The sequence below is a fragment of the Aptenodytes patagonicus genome, chromosome 10 (assembly GCF_965638725.1).
Source record: "Aptenodytes patagonicus chromosome 10, bAptPat1.pri.cur, whole genome shotgun sequence".
NCBI classification, from domain to species: Eukaryota; Metazoa; Chordata; class Aves; order Sphenisciformes; family Spheniscidae; genus Aptenodytes; species Aptenodytes patagonicus.
The window spans coordinates 23,497,048-23,515,246 of record NC_134958.1 but is presented as its reverse complement, the minus strand read 5'-3'; the positions used below and the strand labels follow the sequence as shown (position 1 = coordinate 23,515,246).

The 18,199-nt window shown below is 42.9% G+C and overlaps 1 protein-coding gene across 2 annotated transcripts in view; it reads left to right on the top strand.

Annotated features, from left to right (window-relative positions):
- BBS4 (Bardet-Biedl syndrome 4) overlaps positions 1-18,199 on the top strand; it is a 44,762-nt gene that overhangs the window by 7,450 nt on the left and 19,113 nt on the right. For both annotated transcript variants that reach the window (XM_076348597.1, XM_076348596.1), the window contains 3 exons: positions 12,983-13,062; positions 16,967-17,030; positions 17,811-17,922. In XM_076348597.1, the coding sequence (XP_076204712.1) occupies positions 12,983-13,062; positions 16,967-17,030; positions 17,811-17,922 (256 nt within the window). The remainder of the gene's footprint in view (positions 1-12,982; positions 13,063-16,966; positions 17,031-17,810; positions 17,923-18,199) is intronic.

Here is an 18,199-nt window from a genome sequence, read left to right as displayed (position 1 = left end):
ACCAATCTCAAAATGGGACTGTTAGATAATAAATAACTTTCATATTATGCAAAGTAGATTAGTGGCTTCTGATGATCTGTCCTGTGAAAATGCATCTCTCTCTGGTCGGCTCCCGCAGATGAACCGATGGGGATCCCTCCTGCTCCTGCAGGTATTTTAATGGCTCGAGCACTCTGAAGAGCAGGAACTTTTTAGTACCCCGAGGAGTCGATTCTGCGCACTGCAGAGCTGATCATTTCTGAACTCCTGATACATTTTCTTAAATCAATATAAATCCATTCTTTGAGCCGGCTTCAAAGCTGCCTTTGAACTTGTAAGAGTGAAGCTGCCTGAGAAATCCAGATAAAAAACAACCCCCTTGAGTTAAATTAATTAATACTTTTAAGTGTGTCAAAAAGAAAAGACGTTAGTGGAAATGTCATGGTTGTGGGGGAGCAAATGCAGTTCCTGGTATCTGTACGTACCAATTCGTTTCCATTTGGCCATGTGCAAGCCAGATTTTTTTAGCCCATTTGAACCTACAACCTTGTGGGAAGAAAATGGTTGCCAAATAACATAGATTAGTTGGTGATTACATCATTGTTTTATATAAGAGAATCTGATATTTTCATCTCTGCAATAAGTGGGTAGTAGTGCTGTGTGTATTTCGTTCAGGATCTAATGCAGCTGTTAGTTTTGAATAGTGAGATTAAAAAAATGAATTACCATTTCTGGGTAATTACTATATACTTGTATGTATAATATAATATACATATTATATGTATATGTACTTGTATTTATATACTTCACTTCATCCTCTTCTCCCCAAAATAACAACCCAGTGATCCCTGCACCACAAAGAACTGGGAATATTTAAGTTTAGATGTGCTAGCACAGCTCTGCCCTCTTGTGTGTGTACATTAATATCTGTGATTAGAGGAACAGGGAATCCTCTGCAGACAGCATAGCAGGTGTGTTTTTCTGTTAAGACTAGTATCACTGTAAAATTTTAGCATTGATTTTTAAATCAGAAGATTCATAGTTTCAGTTCTAGCTTTACGTCTTCTGGCAGTTGTCAACCTACTTCATTTCCTCTCTGTAAAGAGGAAAATCGGTATCTGCTTCTTAAGCCTGTTGCAAACTTAATTAGGCAATGAATAGTGCCATAAAAGTGCCGCCTCTTGTAGAAAGCGAGTATAATCTGAGTGTCTTTTGATAATTTGATAATTAAGAAATATATTACACTGGATTAGGATCAGGAGGAGGGTGGACTACAATAGCTCAGCTTTTAGAGGATCTAACTGTACAATTGCAACACATTACTTCAGGGTCACATTTAAATTGGTAAATTTATTTTTTGAAGTTCCTCTGAAAGTCCTTGGTGCTAGGCAAGTTTCTTTTGTATTTTAGAGCATTCAACTTCACGTTTATCTGTTGGCGTGCTGCTTACAGATAAAATGGCATCTCCTATTGTGAATTTAAAAATAATTTTATAAAAATAGTAAGTAACAAATTTAGGAAGGGTGGGATTCATCTTTCTGAGTTGAGATATCTCTGACGTAGAACAAGTCTCAGCAGATCACCTGTGCTCCATATTTAGTTAGTGGAAAGCCCATCTGATGTCATTCCTCTGACCTCTCCCAGCCACCTATCTTGGGATGCGATAAATCACTCCCCGAGGATGCGTATTCCTCTCCTTTACCTTAAAGACAGCCCAAGGCAAGTAACTCAGATGTCTTAATTTTCAGACATTTAAGTTAAAGGAGATGCATCCCAGAATGTCAGAATTAATGTCTGTGCAACTTGAATTGGAGCCTTTGAGTCTTTAGTGACACAATTACACGTTGGCTTTAGCCCAGCTCTCCAACATCATCTGTTGCACAGGAATGATGGGACTCGCTGAAAAAGGAACAGCTCACTGAGGGCTTTTTAAATAAAAGATATCTCCATTATTCAGTGTATAGCCAGTTGTCGTATTTATATTCAGCTATCAAATCCCATAGATAAATTCCCTGATGCTGCAACGTTCTCCTGTGTCATACTCAAACCATGCATTATACTTTAAAGTCTCTTAAGAGACAATACTTGCTTGTCAAGAAGACATTTTGGGTTCCCCAATACTTGAGGTCTTGCTTTTTCCGAGTTACCGAGCGCCTATACTGCAACACTTCCATGGCCAGAGCACGGCTGCTGCCCATCCTGCTTGCTGGAGCAAGCGCTGGCTGGGAGATTCCGGCTCTCATGTCTTTCAAGCTGTACAGCCAAAAATGATGGATGGGCATGTAGTGGCTGCCTTTGGGAAGCCTGCTTAGGTGATTTTTCCCAGCTTTGTAACAGAAATTGGAGTGAGGTTTCTTGTCCATGAGCAGCTTTACAGCATCTTAATGAAGAGACTGTTCATTCGCTCCTTCCAGGGTCTGTCCACTTTGCCGCGGACATTTTAAGCTGCGTAACAGGTGCTGCAGAAGTCCTGTGATTTAGTCACTGTTTTATTCATATTTCTCAAGAATTTCATTCACTGTCTGACCTCGATTCATTTTAATATTCATCATCATTAGAAGGAGGCAGGGCACCTGGTGAAAACACTGGTGTGTCCCTGTAATTGTAGACGTGCTCATGTAATTAAAGACTGTATCATTAAGACATTCGTGCAGCAGGGAAGAGTGAAGACTGCACAGGCAGATATTCATCCTGGGACAGACATTCAACATGGAAAACCTCATCCTGAGGCAACAAGTCTGGAAGAAGTTTGTGCATTCAAAAAATAGGGTGTCAGAGGAGGAAATGTTGAACCATTTGCAAGACCAACTTCTATGTTTTATGTATATATACTCTTCTAATATAATATGCTTCTAATATAATACTCTTGTTTGGCAGTGCATGAAATGAGGACAGGTTCTAGGTTTTTCCACTCCCTATTGAGTGGGAAGTTTCAAAGACTGTCAGGGCTGGATTGTGGTGCTCTCCCTGTTGTAATTTTATTTTGCTTTTTAAGAGGGAAGCTTTTTCTTACAAATGCCTTATAATGATTTTAGTTTTAATTTCCATGTAAAATACCTCACGCTGTAGACAGAAAAAGACTAAACATAAGAATTTAAGCCAAAGGAAGGATTAGACTGGAAATCCCAAAGCTACCGTGCTGCTGATATTGGAATTAATGAGAAGCTGGTTACGCAGGTTATTTTGGGAATGCCTGCAGCCAGTGTTGCTTCGTTTGTGGGGGACATATCTTCCATCCCTGCTTTGCTTTGGGAGGAGACAGCGGGTAGTCACCAGTTAATATCTCAGACCTCCTGTGCTATCTATAAGCCATCTTATTCAGAAGCCCTCTGTGATGGTGTACTCTACCTCCTTTATTTAGGAAGAGCATTGGCAAACAGACACTCGGAGGGAGCTCAGTCTTCTTCTTGCCTACCAGGATATTGAGTACAAGGTATCAAGCAGGAAATAAATGGTTTAAATGGAGAAGATAACAGTTGGGGTGCTATGCCAAGGCTTGGATCCTTGAATATCTCCAAGCGAAGAGTCTGCATCCTCAGGGATTTGAGAACTGTTGTGCAAATCAGCCTATTTTTTTTCTAGATTAGCTTGTGTTTAAAAGCAAAAATAGCAAAAGCTCTTTCAGATCCTTGTTTTTCTTCTGTTCAGAGCGCGTGTCTCTGCTCGGCAGTCAGCGCTGATGGTCAAAATTGGCTCGCGCAGAGGAAACAGACTTTCAGTTTTGATTTTTTAAGCAAATAAAGAAGATTATACTTTTTCAATTTCCTTTTTAAAGTACGCCTTTGTTACTAAATTCCACCCCAATGTTATTTGCTTGAATCAAATTTGAGGCTTGAATCAAGCCATATTAGTCTTGAATCAAATTTTTTGTATCATAATGATCAGGCTAATGTATTTGTGCTAATGTACGTAATTCCCCCCCCCCCCCCCCCCCCCCCCCCCGCCCCATCGAATGGAGTCAGGATTGCAGAGTGGTATCTCACCATCCTGGTACTGCTAACGGAGATTTCCCGGTAACCAGACTGCTTCTACCGCTGGGAACCTCGCTGTGGCACTGGGAAGTCCGGAGTGGTCACAAGTGTGTATTTATTTACAGATCTTTCCACTTTACCTTAAGGTTAAACTTGAGCAGCACGTACTAGAAGACATTGATATTGAATAATCTGTGTAGGTATTTGTCTTGTAAATAAAAACATTTTTATTTGGAGTAACTCAGAACTTTAAATGTCTTAAAACAGAAAAACCACTTAAGTCTGAGCTAGGAACTCTTTCAGATTTATGCAGTGTAAACTAGCAACAGAAAATGCCCTTTTTTTTTCTTCGCCCTAGTGTATAAATCAGCTTTAAGATACCATTTTCAGCTCTTCTATATAGCTTTGGCTAATGTTCCTGCAGGGGGAGGTGTAGAGTCAGAAATGTTGCTTTTTCGTTTAAACCTGCTGCTGTTTTTCAGTCTCCTTCCAGTTTTCTCTGCGTTATTGTGAAGCTATTAATACACGACGGTAAGATCACAGCTATGAATTATGGCTTTCTTGCTAGCACCAGAATTGTATATGATGAGTTTTATTAACCCCAGCTGACTGTAAATAATGAGGAACCACACGGGTTTATTGTTTGATTTAAAGGTGTTTCGGCAGCAATTTGCAAAAGGAAAAACAGGGAAAAGGGGATTAAACAGAGAGAATGGCTACGGTAAAGGGCTCGCTCCTTTTTTCTGTTGTTTATATCCATTTTACAGGTATTTGTGTACACAAACACCTGTATTCTCACATATATACATATGTGTATACTCACCTATATACATACACGTATACTGACACGCGATGAGTGAAATACAGCATAAACAACCTCTTCTGGGTGGTGATTTTCCATCATTACTGAGTTTTGAATACATTATGTCTCCATTTATGCAGTTTTCAAACTCCAAAGATGGATCTGGGCGTAGGAAGGCCAATGTTCTTGTATTAGTTTTCTTTCAAAGCTATAATGTATTTATATTGCTACAGTCTCAATAAAAGCCTTTGAGTGTCTGAGTAAGGAAGAGGATTTCTTGTTAAATTTGTCTGTGCACCAGCCTAGCTAGGAATTTGTAGGATGCTCCTCTGATATCAAGGCAATCTGTTATTTTTAAATCTAAAAACCTTGATATTATAGCTTAAAAACACTTTCTAGCCGTTATTCATACCTTATTTTGAAAGTACAATTCCCTGGCAGTGGTACGTTGTTTTACAGTAGCTATTTGAGTTCGTGCCTTATTATTTTAATATTATTCTTGTTTAGAAGATACTCATTACCTCTCTGTCACCGGTTTTACAAACGGTAGCGTAATTCCTCGCACTGGCAGCTTGTGAAGCTCAAGGCAAAAAGGAGATACGCACAGCTGGTTTCATCCTAGCCTTTCCCTCCCTATCAGTGCTTATTTAACACAGTTGTGAGAGCACCAAGCTTCATTTTGGACTGCAACCGCAGCTATGCCCGACAGTAAACCTTCCCCGAGCTCTGCAAGTGGGAATAATTGTCACCCTGGCAATAATGTCAGCAAATGTCCCCAGGAGGCTGAGTTGGGAATTGAGGGGTGGGGTGGATGTTGGTCCAGACAGACTTTCATGTGTTGCCTCTCAGATTTGGATGGTCTCTTCCAGTAGCAGATATTTATGCCGTTGTGAGTTTGCTGGTAAGCCGATGACCAGAATTACTTTAAAATGGGAAATGAATCTCAAATCGAAAAGATCAGTCCTGCTTCTGTGCATTAGAGCGAGCCTTGCCCGATGATAGGAGATGATAACCTCGCTCCCTTGTGGCTTCGCCGCAGCAAAGCTTCCTGCTTTGATTTCTTCAGAGCAAGATGCACTTTACCAAATTCTTCTTTGGTGCAGCTCTCAATAGCAAAATGTTACAACAGAGACTTGAGTCATTGCCTCTTGTGTTTATTAATTTTGAAAATAACCTGTGTGCTTGAACGCTGTTTTACAACATGCAATTTTTAATTAGAATTTGGAAAGGGTCAGTTGAGTCAGGATCCAAATTAGGCCTTTTGGATAATCTTACCCATGTACGTGGTACCTACCGCAATGGATCCAGACCATGGCTCATGAGGCTATTCTAGAATGAAAAAAATAAAATACTTTCATTTAATTACTTTACTGAAGATTTTCTGTCCTCTCCTTGTGCTGTATGTTACGTGTGGTTTAGGTTACTATGGATTTTGGTCTGGTAAGAGGTTCTTCTTTGCGTCTTCTTGAGTCTTGCTTCTTTGCTTCTCCTCCAGGCTGTTCTTGCTGCTCTTGTTCAGTTTGCTGCAAGGTTGGGTTGCAAAGCTGGAGGGACGGGGAGTGAACTGGGGCTCAGACTCTTTCTGCTAAGCTGGGGTGGAGGGAGAGTTGGGCTCTGACCTGTTTTTTTAGTATGATGAGACTAAAATGTGAACGTGAGCTCCTTCTCCACCTCAGAGAGCCATAGCTGATCTGTGCTTTTCACAGGAAGGGTGCTAAGGTGCTCCAGGTAGCTGGCAGTTTGCACGCTGGAGAAAATAAGGTGATGGGTGAAAGGCTGTCTGATGGCTACAGTTGTTGAAGTCCACTTTACTCTGGCTTTACTCCCACAACAAAAATGGTCTCCTTGCATCTGGCAGTTTACTCAAGAGGACGGCTGGCGCTTTAGCAATCGTTTCCTCCATGAAATTTGATAGGAGCCTTCTGGGGCTGTTTTTTCCTCCTCTCTCTTTACAGCAATTTCAAAACCCTTTTGTTAAATCTAAAACCCACTGTTTGATAGTTCATATCTAAGCTATAATTACCCAATATGAAGATACAAGCACAAAATAATTTCCTAGGGAGGTTTACACAAAAGGGAATAACTCTGATTATTTTTTTTTCAGTCCTTTGAGAAAATCTATAAGAGGATGAATAAAGCGAAGAATGATGATAGCTCAGCACAGATACAAATCTGATGATCTTACTCTGATTCTGTCGGGGTTTCCGCTCCAATGGCTTCCTTAAAGGAGCATTGTCAGAAAGAAAAATCACATTGCTGGAAGTGGGTTGTGCAATCAATCACTGGCCACTGAGAAAGTAGGGGATCAGATGGATTCCCTTTTGAATTAAATCAAAACACTTCAAAGAAACCGGCATGTCTCTCGACTGAGGTATTTAATCATATATTTGGTGCCTGGCTCCCTGTTGCAGTTGCTTAATGAGACTGGACTTTTGTAATCCCAGAAAAGAGAGGCCAAAAGATAATTACGTAAGTTATAAACCCTTTTCACTGTAGATACCAAATTTTTGGATGATTGCGTTTTCTTGGGCTGGCCCTTGAGCAGATTGATTTACAGAAAATAGTGGCTTTTTTTTTTTTTCACTGCTAGAGTGGTATAAACTACCATTTTCTAACCTGTAGTCCCTGCATCCCTGCAGTGCCTGGATTGTTTGTGAGGGCTCTGCGAAATGTGACAAAGAAAAGCATGTTTTCATATGATCTGCAGCACAGAATCATAGAATCATTGAGGTTGGAAAAGACCTCTAAGATCATCAGGTCCAACCGTCGACCCAACACCACCATGTCCACTAAACCATGTCCCTAAGTGCCTCATCTACACGTCTTTTAAATACCCCCAGGGATGGGGACTCCACCACTTCCCTGGGCAGCCTCTTCCGGTGTTCAACCACTCTTGCAGTAAAGACATTTTTCCTCATCTCCAATCTAAACCTCCCCTGGCACAACTTGAGGCCGTTTCCTCTCGTCCTATCGCTTGTTACTTGGGAGAAGAGACCGACCCCCACCTCGCTACAACCTCCTTTCAGGTGGTTGTAGAGAGCGATGAGGTCTCCCCTCAGCCTCCTTTTCTCCAGGCTAAACAACCCCAGTTCCCTCAGCCGCTCCTCATCAGACTTGTTCTCCAGACCCCTCACCAGCCTCGTTGCCCTTCTCTGGACACGCTCCAGCACCTCGACGTCCTTCTTGTAGTGAGGGGCCCAAAACTGAACACAGTATTCGAGGTGCGGCCTCACCAGTGCCGAGTACAGGGGCACAATCGCTTCCCTACTCCTGCTGGCCACACTATTTCTGATACAGGCCAGGATGCCATTGGCCTTCTTGGCCACCTGGGCACACTGCCGGCTCATGTTCAGCCGCCTGTCGACCAGCACCCCCAGGTCCTTTTCCGACAGTTACATATGAGGAACTTCTGAAGGTCCATATATTGAAAAAAGTGGAAAATTGCAATGCACGCAGCCTGAGGGACTTGACGAACATGCTCAACTCCTCCTGGCGGGGCCAAATTTGGCGACCTTTCCCCGTGCAGAAACCTTCTGAGCAACCGGTTGCGAGAGTATGTGTTCTTGGCTCCAATTAGTGTGAGATTGCAAACCATTATATGCCATATGGAGCCTCCACTGTTCCCGATCATCCCTGTATTTGAGAAGACTGAGGCGTGCTGCCGGTGCTTCTTTCTGTTCTTCTGCCCCTCGTAGCAGCCCCCCTGGCCGGATCCAGCCATACGTCACTGTTCAGGCTGATGCAGCAAGAGCTGAGTGACACACATCATCTGTGTGTGTGTGGTTAGGTATTCTGTGGGTAGTTATTAAACTTGGAAAAAATACATAGATACTACGACCAGCAGTGATTGAATTGGGTCCTTTCAGAAGGCACAGAATGTTTTATTCCCTTTCTCTGGAGCTAGAGTCCCAAATAGCCAGGGATTTGTATTTCCCTTTTCTTCAGAAAAATGCAGTGACCCTTTGCACTGGGACAATCCTTATCAGCAGGCTGGGGGAGCAAATCTAAGGGAGATAAATGCACCAGAAGTAGGTATCTCGCTGCTTTCATGGAAAAACAGAAATGCGGATTAAGGTGGTTGTGGCTCTGAAGAGGTATATAAATAATTTGCCTTACTTCTTTCTGCATCTGAATATAGAGCCTGGTAATAATCCTTTACTTCCCACAGCCTTTTGGGGGGGGATCAGACCTGTTCCTGTGTCAAATTTATTAATTTCCTCACAGTTTCTATGTCCTTCCTCTCTTCCCTGCCCTCTGTGGGTTCCACACCAGATTTGGTTCATGGTGTTTATGTTGGATTTCTTCAGAGAAGGGGTCAAACTGTTCCCATTTTCTTCCTGGAGTAAATTCAGGGAGTCTATCAACTTTCTTCTATGAATCTGTGTGTTTGTTTCATATTCAGATATAAGATTCACTTATATCTATGAATTAATCTAGACATCTTTTTTGAAAGACATCAGAATTGTTTGTCTTTTTTCAATTTGCTTGCCTTGGGGAAAAAGAAGAGAAGAAAGGAGGATAATGTCTCCTCAGTCAGGTGTGTTGCTATTTCCAAATGAGTTTTAGGAATGTAAAAACTCCATGTGTTTTCCCAATTCCACATAGTTATCCTTAGCTCAGCGTATTGCCGGGGGAAGCAAAACTGTTTTATCTCTGCAGATGTGAACGCCATTCACTTGTGTCTCATGGTGCGTTTTGATTTCTCTGTCTTCTCTCCAGCCCAGCTCTTTTAGGTAACTCCTCTGGGTTTTTGCAGTCTTGGACCCAGAAGGCAGGCGGCGTCTGTTCTACCCTTTTCTTTTGCAGCTTGATACTCTACTCAGCACTCACTCTGACATTCAGCGTTTCTTCCTTCCCAACCCTGTTCTCAGCAGGCGTTTCCGCAGCGTGGGAGTGGAGTATCATGTCCCTCTGGTCTTAAAAGTGTGAAAAAGCTCTTTCCTTCAGGAATTAAACAACTGATTTTCCATCCGCTCGCTAATGTACTGTCCTCTTAGCTTAGCCCAAAACATTCGTGTAGGCTCTAACATAATTTGGTCTCTCCCCTCTCAGCTGGCAACACACCCCAGCCAGCTAGCTTTTCTGCATATTTTAACATTTATGGTTCTCTCTTTCTTTTTAACCTCCCAGTAAGGCGTGCGCTACAGGCAGTATCAGGTAGGAGACCAGGTAGGGTATGTCTGGAGGGTCTTCTGATTAATGCCTATTTAAAACAGTTTTTATTGTATGTAATGATGCAGAATTTTGGAATTTTAAGATGTATTAGTAGGCACAAAATGGCAAAGTATACTTTAGTTTTGACTGTAATTGAAATCTTTATGGTTCAATAGAGTCCGCAATGTCTGCTTTTAAATCCACGCTTACAAAAGAAACCATGAGGTGCCCAAGACACGAGTCTGGTTCAGTATTTTGGATGGGATAGTGGCACCAGGAGACACTGCGCAAGAAGAGCACGCAAGTCTGGCCGCTTTCTGCAGTGCATTTCTAGCATCCCCAAGTGCTGTGTTTCTCGGAAAAGAAAGTTCTGTCAAACCCCGGCACCCGTAATAACTTACACAGGGAAGTCATTACGAATCTGTTAATGAATTAGGTAACCCCTCAACTGGCTTCAGAACAGCAGCCCTCCAGACTGTTTATGAAATAGTGGTTTTTTTCAATCAATTTGTAGCTATTTAGGCAGCCTCTTAACTCTTCCCTTCATGGTTTCACTGCAAGAAGGACAAATGGAAAACATGAGGTCATCAGAAATCAATTAATCTCATCTGAGAAGACGCATATTAAAATGTCTTACTTACACAGTAAGTAAGTAACTTACAAAGATCCAGATATCACACAGTAAAGCAGAATTTGAGAATATTTGGATCCCTGATCTGTGCATTTCCGTAAGCTTAGCTTGTTTGGATTACTTTTTTGTTTGGACTGCGATTTTTCTATTTGTTTTTAGGGTAGCTGAACCTTCTTTATGAGATATTTGACCTTAATTTGCTGGTGTGCACACTTAAACCTCAGCTCTAGTATAAATCTGGCTGGATACTCTGGAATTTAAGGCAAAAAACCAACAAAACCAGAATGGCTTCACAACATTTTTTTCAACTTCATCAGCAGAAGAAATTCTAGTTGTTTTTAAGTGCTCTCAGTGATACTAGACTTGGTGTGAATTGTGGGGGAGAGCCTGGTATGCTCGAGAGATGTGTTTGCTACTAGCCGCAGGTGCAGTCCTCGCATGATTAAAGCTCAGCGTTTCTAAAAGATAATAACACTTTGCACCAATAATGTCTCCCGACATGATTCAGTCCTTCCAGCTGCAGAGTTTCTTCTTTCTTACATCTGATCGTGACCCGTGCCGCCGGCTGGCAGAGGGGACTGCGGACCGCTTCAAATAATACCTTCTGCTCTGGGTTGCTGGAACCTGCATCTCCATCGGTAGTGTGGGTCTGTGCCATCCTCGGCGGGGCTGGGAGAAGGTGGCCTTGTGCCGTATCGCCCTCGCCGCTGCCCTGGCTCCCGCGACAGTTCTCGCCTTGCTTTGCTTCTGCACTTCTGTCATAATATTGACTTGCAAACATATAGCTTTTTTGCCAGTTGCTATGGTTACCTCTCAGCTACCGGCATCTGAACTGTAGAAACGAGTAACAAGCAATACATTTCAAGTCTTAATGAAATGCACAGCAGTGTGTTAAACTTTTAAACCCAACGTGAATATCACTAAGCAACATCCATTCGTGATTTGCTGTAATTACTGCTGCAAGCTCCTTACAATTGAAATGCCGGAGCACAGGTCTTTCTCCTCCACTGCATCAAATATGTTTTTCTGCCAGTAGCTTCACAGTATCTCAGACCTGTGATGTTTCATAGTCCCTTCACAGTTTCAAAAAACTAAGTTTGACCTCTTTAAATTATTCACACCTTCAGATCGGCAGCATCTTCAAAATCTCCTTTTGTGTGTATCGCCCATTTCCTTCTCATTCACTCCCAGAAATTTATTTTAAAGACGTTTGATTCTTCTCCCTAGTTCCAAAATGTGAATCCAACTCGTTTCCTCCAAGCTGCTTCTTGCATATTTGGAAGAACCAATTTCATCAGACCAGCATTGGTGTTGAATTAAAATGTGCGTAGATGGTGCTTGGAGCTGTTTGCACCAGAGGGAGCAGATGCCTCAAGTCTTTCGAGGTGGTGGTTTTCTGCTAAGAGGTCTTATTTAGTGTCTATCTTGAACAATGCGTTTTATCCATCAGTTTGAGAAGTAAAATGAAACTGGACACTGGTTGTATGTCTGCACTCCAGGCTTCAAGTCGAATGATTAATTGCACTGCCCGGTGCAATTGCAGTTCTTGAATTAGTTGTGCTTACAGGGCTGAGGCCAACTGTATGAGGTTCAACAAGGCCAAGTGCTGGGTCCTGCACTTCGGCCACAACCACCCCACACAGCGCTACAGGCTTGGGGAAGAGCGGCTGGAAAGCTGCCCGGCGGAACAGGACCTGGGGGTGCTGGTCGACAGCCGGCTGAACATGAGCCGGCAGTGTGCCCAGGCGGCCAAGAAGGCCAATGGCATCCTGGCCTGTATCAGAACTAGTGTGGCCAGCAGGAGTAGGGAAGTGATGGTGCCCCTGTACTCGGCACTGGTGAGGCCGCACCTCGAATACTGTGTTCAGTTTTGGGCCCCTCACTCCAAGAAGGACGTCGAGGTGCTGGAGCGTGTCCAGAGAAGGGCAACGAGGCTGGTGAGGGGTCTGGAGAACAAGTCTGCTGAGGAGCGGCTGAGGGAACTGGGACTGTTCAGCCTGGAGAAAAGGAGGCTGAGGGGAGACCTCATCGCTCTCTACAACTCCCTGAAAGGAGGTTGTAGCGAGGTGGGGGTCGGTCTCTTCTCCCAAGTAACAAGCGATAGGACGAGAGGAAACGGCCTCACGTTGCGCCAGGGGAGGTTTAGATTGGACGTGAGGAAAAATTTCTTTACTGCAAGAGTGGTTGAACACTGGAAGAGGCTGCCCAGGGAAGTGGTGGAGTCCCCATCCCTGGAAGTATTTAAAAGACGTGTAGACGTGGCACTTAGGGACATGGTTTAGTGGGCATGGGGGTGTTGGGTTGACGGTTGGACTCGATGATCTTAGAGGTCTTTTCCAGCCTTAATGATTCTATAATTAGGCAGTTTAGAATATCTCTGTACTGTGCCCAGTTTCTCTGCTGATCAGTCTGATTTCCTGTATTCTGTTAATATTTTACATGTAGCGCCGGAGTTACCAATCCTGGAGAGGAAAAACTGGTTGATCTATCTGCTGTATGTTCGCAGAGACTACGACGAGTGTAAGGTAAGAGCTGCTTTTGAGACTTTGCATTAGGATCTATTTTACTAATGTTATGAAATGATAGTTTTCGTACCAGTTTTCAAACCACCCTCTTTCCTGACTTCTTTTGGAATAAGAGGACCAGGAGAAAATACAAGTAAAATAACTTTGATGTTCTTGAATCGTTGGCTACCTTCAGGATTCATGTGTGCAGTTCTCTGGAGCGTTCTGTGAGCTCAGTATGTCTTTTGGAGTGGAAAAATGTAAAGAATTACAAACCTCTCTTGTTCCAAGAGATGAATAGGGTCTTCCAAAGTGATAATAACGCAGTTCCGTAGCGCAGGTCTCTCAATGGTACTACGGAGATGCTATGAAAAACACTTCAATAGAGTAAAACATTACTACCAAGTCTAAACAAAAAAAAAATCTTGGTTACCCTTGAACACAATTCTTTCATTTTACACATGATACATTGCACTCTTTAATTTCTCCTGGGTTTGGTGGGTAGCTTCGAAGTGGTTGTTTGTTTGGGATTATAATAGGAAGTGGACTACGGAAGTGGCAAATCTATTATTAAATGGTGTGCTTTCCTGATAAAATGAACACGAGCTATTGAAGACGATGCACCAGTGGGCAGGAGGAGGAGAGTAGGAGTTGCCTTTCTGTTTCTGTCATGTGCACAGAAGATCTGAAAAGGCTTTTTTGCTTCTGAAACACCAGGGTTGGTCAGGACTTGTCTCTCTCTGCTGGAGAACTCCTGGGGGTGCTTAGGAAAGTGGCAGGCTGGAGTAAATTCATTTAACTTTTAATTAATGGAGCTGGAGGGCTGTATCATCAGCAGAGCAATTTCCTCTCAGATCTTGGTTTAAACAGATACAAACAAAAGTTGGACTAGCAATCTAAATAGAAAATTGTTTCCTTTTTCTGTTGATCTGACTGCATTTGTTTGGTCTCTGATTGTGTACTTTCACCATTGCTGTGATGGGATGTAGAATCACAGAGTGCAGAAAAGATGTGTGGCTCAGGAAAACAGTGAAAATAACCAAGTGGATGATACAATGGCAATATTGACTTCTCCACGTCTTCATCAGTCATGGAAGCAAGCCAAATACGGGGAAAAAAATCGCGAAAAGACAGCTAATACTCTTTTGCTTGGCAGGCCAGCTTTGCAGTAGCTGTCAAAGTAAAAGGCAGCAAAGCCTTTCCTCAGGGCTCGCAAAACAGGCTTTTTGCAGTTGGAAGAATTTGGCACCAGACCATAGCTGGTTAAATGATCTTCCATCCTTTCGCCCAGATGTGATGGATGTGTGCTCAGAGGCCTGGGTTTGTCCCAAAGAAGATAGGAACCTCAGCATACCAGGATGCTTCTTCAGTCATTGAGGGGTGATAGGCACGTCCAAAAGGCGATTCAGGTCTTAGGTGGGCTGAGATGCCCTCTGGTAGTCTCTGTCCCTCTCTGCTGGTGTTACGTGGGGTTATGGATCTAACCTGGATGCTCCGGGTGCTTGTCCTTATACGTTATAAGCATAGACATTCCCAAACGTGCTATTTGGGGCTAATACCTTCAAAAATGAAAGCGGCATTGACAGTATCCCCAATGGCTTAAATTGCTGTTGACTCCTTGATTTCAGTATAGTTTGGGCATTTGTTAAATTCCATTAATTTTCTTTCAAGACTCAGCTAAGAAATGAGTGACCTGTGATGCTATTAACTTTTGTCTGAATCTTGCTAGACCCTCTTTCCCGCTCAGTGCTTTGAAATGCTTCCTCTCTAACACGGTTTTGAAAGCTCCCATATTTTTCAATGATGTAAAAGGCCAAGAAAAAACTGTTTGTGTACATTAGCTCCCCAAAGTGAAGGCATTAAATTGATTTTAACCCTTACAGTGCCACTCCTGCGTCTATTTTGGTGTTGCCAAGCTTTTGAGAAATTTTGCTGCTCATTTCAGCGAGAGATTAGTGACACTGGCTGTTTGATTCACCTCTCCTTCTACCCAGCAAGATGCAAGGCAAACACCCCCCGGAGCCTGTGGCTGCAGCATCCCCTGCGATCGCACAGGCAGAGAGGAGTGGGGGGAGAGGAGGGACAGGCCCTGCTAAGCAGTGATCACGCTCTTCGCATGCAAAGCTAATAAACTGTGCTTTCTGCTTGCAGCATCAATTCCAGCCCTGCCCCCTAACCGTTTCTCACAACAGAAATCTTCCGCTTCTGTTATGTGCGAGGAAGGAATTATTAAAATTACCAGATGCTTTTAATTAATTAAAATCGCTCATGCTGGTTGGTCTCCTGCCAGTATGTCTAAATTCTGTCGGCGAGTTAAATAAACTTGGGAGGAAAAGCTGGGAATACGGATCATATTTCGCAGCTCAAGGCCTTTTGCTGTGGGATTTTTTAGGGCTTATAGAATTAATCAGATCTCTCTAAAAGACAGCTCTCTGTTGCCCTCTCTTGCTCTGAGAAACTGGTTTTATGTAGATGGAGCAATATAGAGCATCTGTATTCAGGAGATGCTTGGTTATGTCCGAGCTGAATGCGCTATAATAATGTACTTTGTAACGAGTATAATACAGATATATTAGCAGATACAGATCTGAGAAAAGCAGCCTAGACTTGTTCTTCCTTTTCCTTCCTTTCTTTAGTTTTCTTTCTATGAGTGAGGGTTCTCAGTAATAACCTTCCTTGCCTTCACCCTGCTTTCCTTCTATGTGCTATATTTGAGGTTCAATTTTCCTCCTTGTTTTCAGGTCCTTTATTTATATTCGTCTCGGAGGCAGGGGATGCTGGTACTTGTCATATGCTCGACAGAAGTGCCAGATGAGCACCAGGTTATTGCTAGCCCAGAAATCTTGCTTTTCCCCCCTTTGTCTCTTCCACTTCTGAGCAAAAGAGGAGTCACAGAGCAGAAATGATGCACTTTGTTCGTAGCCACAGTGCTCGTCCTCCCAAAGGTTGCTCTTTTTGACCAGTTTTATGATTTTGAGTCGTGTAACTATGGAATATAGCCAAACTGCACCCGCACCCCGAACTGTCAGCTGCATGAATGTGGTCAGCAAGAATTTACGTTTTCATCAGGTTTTTTTTCCCCTTCCTTTTCCCATGTACTCGTCATTTGTTCATTTGGCTTTCATTGACTCAGCTGCAGTTGGTCCAATTCAATTTATTTCTTCACAAAGGGCCTAGAGTAGATACCCTTATCAGCAGAGGATGCTTTCAGAGATTCCTTGTGGCATTTTCCGCAGGTAATATCTAATTATCTTTGGTAATAGGAATGAACAGAGAAGTACTAAAAGGGCTATGGTATTCCTGGCACAGTGCTCTTCACACTTAGTGACGAGCTTGCACTCTTCTGTGCGCTCTTGTAGTTGTCCCAGCCGCAGTCCAGTGCCTTTATTATATGTGGGGTTGTGGCTTCTGTAACTGAAACCAAATCTCTGTCATTAGCTTTGTTAAAATGGTGAAAGTTTACAACTTCTATAGCATTTTAATATAGTATATTGCAGCAACTAACTACAAGTTCTGTGTTGATGGACGTCCAAGCACAAATTCTGATTAAACGAATTTTGTCGTTCTCATGTCCTGTGTGATATCACTGTTACCGTCACATAAGGAAGAACTGTGTACGTCAACACGTTGCATGGTGTTTAAGGTCAAGTTATTTTAGGGCATTCTGCAATAAGCGCAGATACCGCACAGCTATTCGTAGCGCATACAAAAAATTCTCCAAATCAAGGCTGAAGAAGGTGTTTGGTCAGTCAGAAATCAATTTTCTTTCATGGGCATTGCCTTTATTAAAATGTTTGAAGGGTTTATATTCTTCTGAAAGCAGTCATGCTGCAGTTTAGTAAAGGGGTAATAGTGAACCAGCTAACGGGCTTTTCCGTGAGGGAGGCCGTGTTTGGTATGGACTCTCTGCACTTTGTCATTTCAGGCTGTCATCAAAGAGCAGCTCCAGGAGTCTCATGGACTGTGCGAATATGCAGTCTACGTTCAAGGTATGTCGCAGGAGGCCTCCAAAAGTCTTAATTTTCCTAAAGCAAGTTACTTGTGATTTGAGATACAGTGAACAATAAGAAGGGGAACAGATGATAGAAACATATAAAATTCATATGTAAAAAATATTTGGCTTTTTTTCTACTTGCTAGGTCTAGTTTTGAAGTTTGGGATTTTCACATGGGTGGGCAGATTAGATTTTCTGTTTTCTCCATATCGATGAGTTTGTCATCGGTTCCTCCTTGGACTCTGGGCTCTTTGGCCTTCAATGTGTTGGTGTGTGCTTGGGTTGTGTGTTTGACTGTATTACAGATGCATGTTTTCTGTTAGAGCTACCTGCCTCAGGTGATTGTTGTCTTACTGTTTGCTTTAAGGATTGTCTTCCTCTTCTTGTCCTGCCCTCCGTCCCCTAAAAACTGTGCCCCAAAACTTGGCATTGCAATTCAAAGTGCCGTGGTGGGGGACAGCTGAGATTTGTTGGCCAAGGACATAGTGCAGCCTGTAGAAGTTGAGGGGGGGAAACCCGGACTGCCTCTTAACGAGCAATTTGCCAGGGTTTAAAGCTGCCTTTATTTTAAAGAACAGAAATTTTTCCAAGCAAGCATGAGTCCTTTGCATGCGTTGTCATTCTGCCCTCAGACACAGCTTCTGCCTTTCGGGGGGCAAGACCAAATGAGTGTTGTTATAATATATCTGTACTCTCCCTCCTTTCCCTGCTGTCAGAGAGGCACGTTTTTGCCGCAGATAATGGACTAATTTGCCTGGTATATGTTGTCTTACAGCTTTGATATTTCGCTTGGAGGGGAAAATTCAAGAATCTCTTGAACTTTTTCAGACATGTTCCATTCTGAACCCTCGAAGCGCTGACAACCTGAAGCAGGTGGCACGATCACTGTGAGTGGTGTTTTATTGTTTCTCTTTGATGTGCCACGCAGGACCTTTCATGTTTGGTTTTTCTCCCAGGCATCAAGTGAAATCCCAGGCTGCTTAATCCCAGACATGCTTCCTCCTTATCAAGACTTGGGTTGGCTTCCAGAAGCGTGGGCTACCCTTAAAAGCAGAATCTCTGTTATCTGCCTGGCTGCTATTGTATTTTCTTTTTCTTTGTGCTTTAAGCAAGAGAGGTAACACACTGATTTCCAGCTCCAGAGCTAAGGGTGCTGACTTGAGC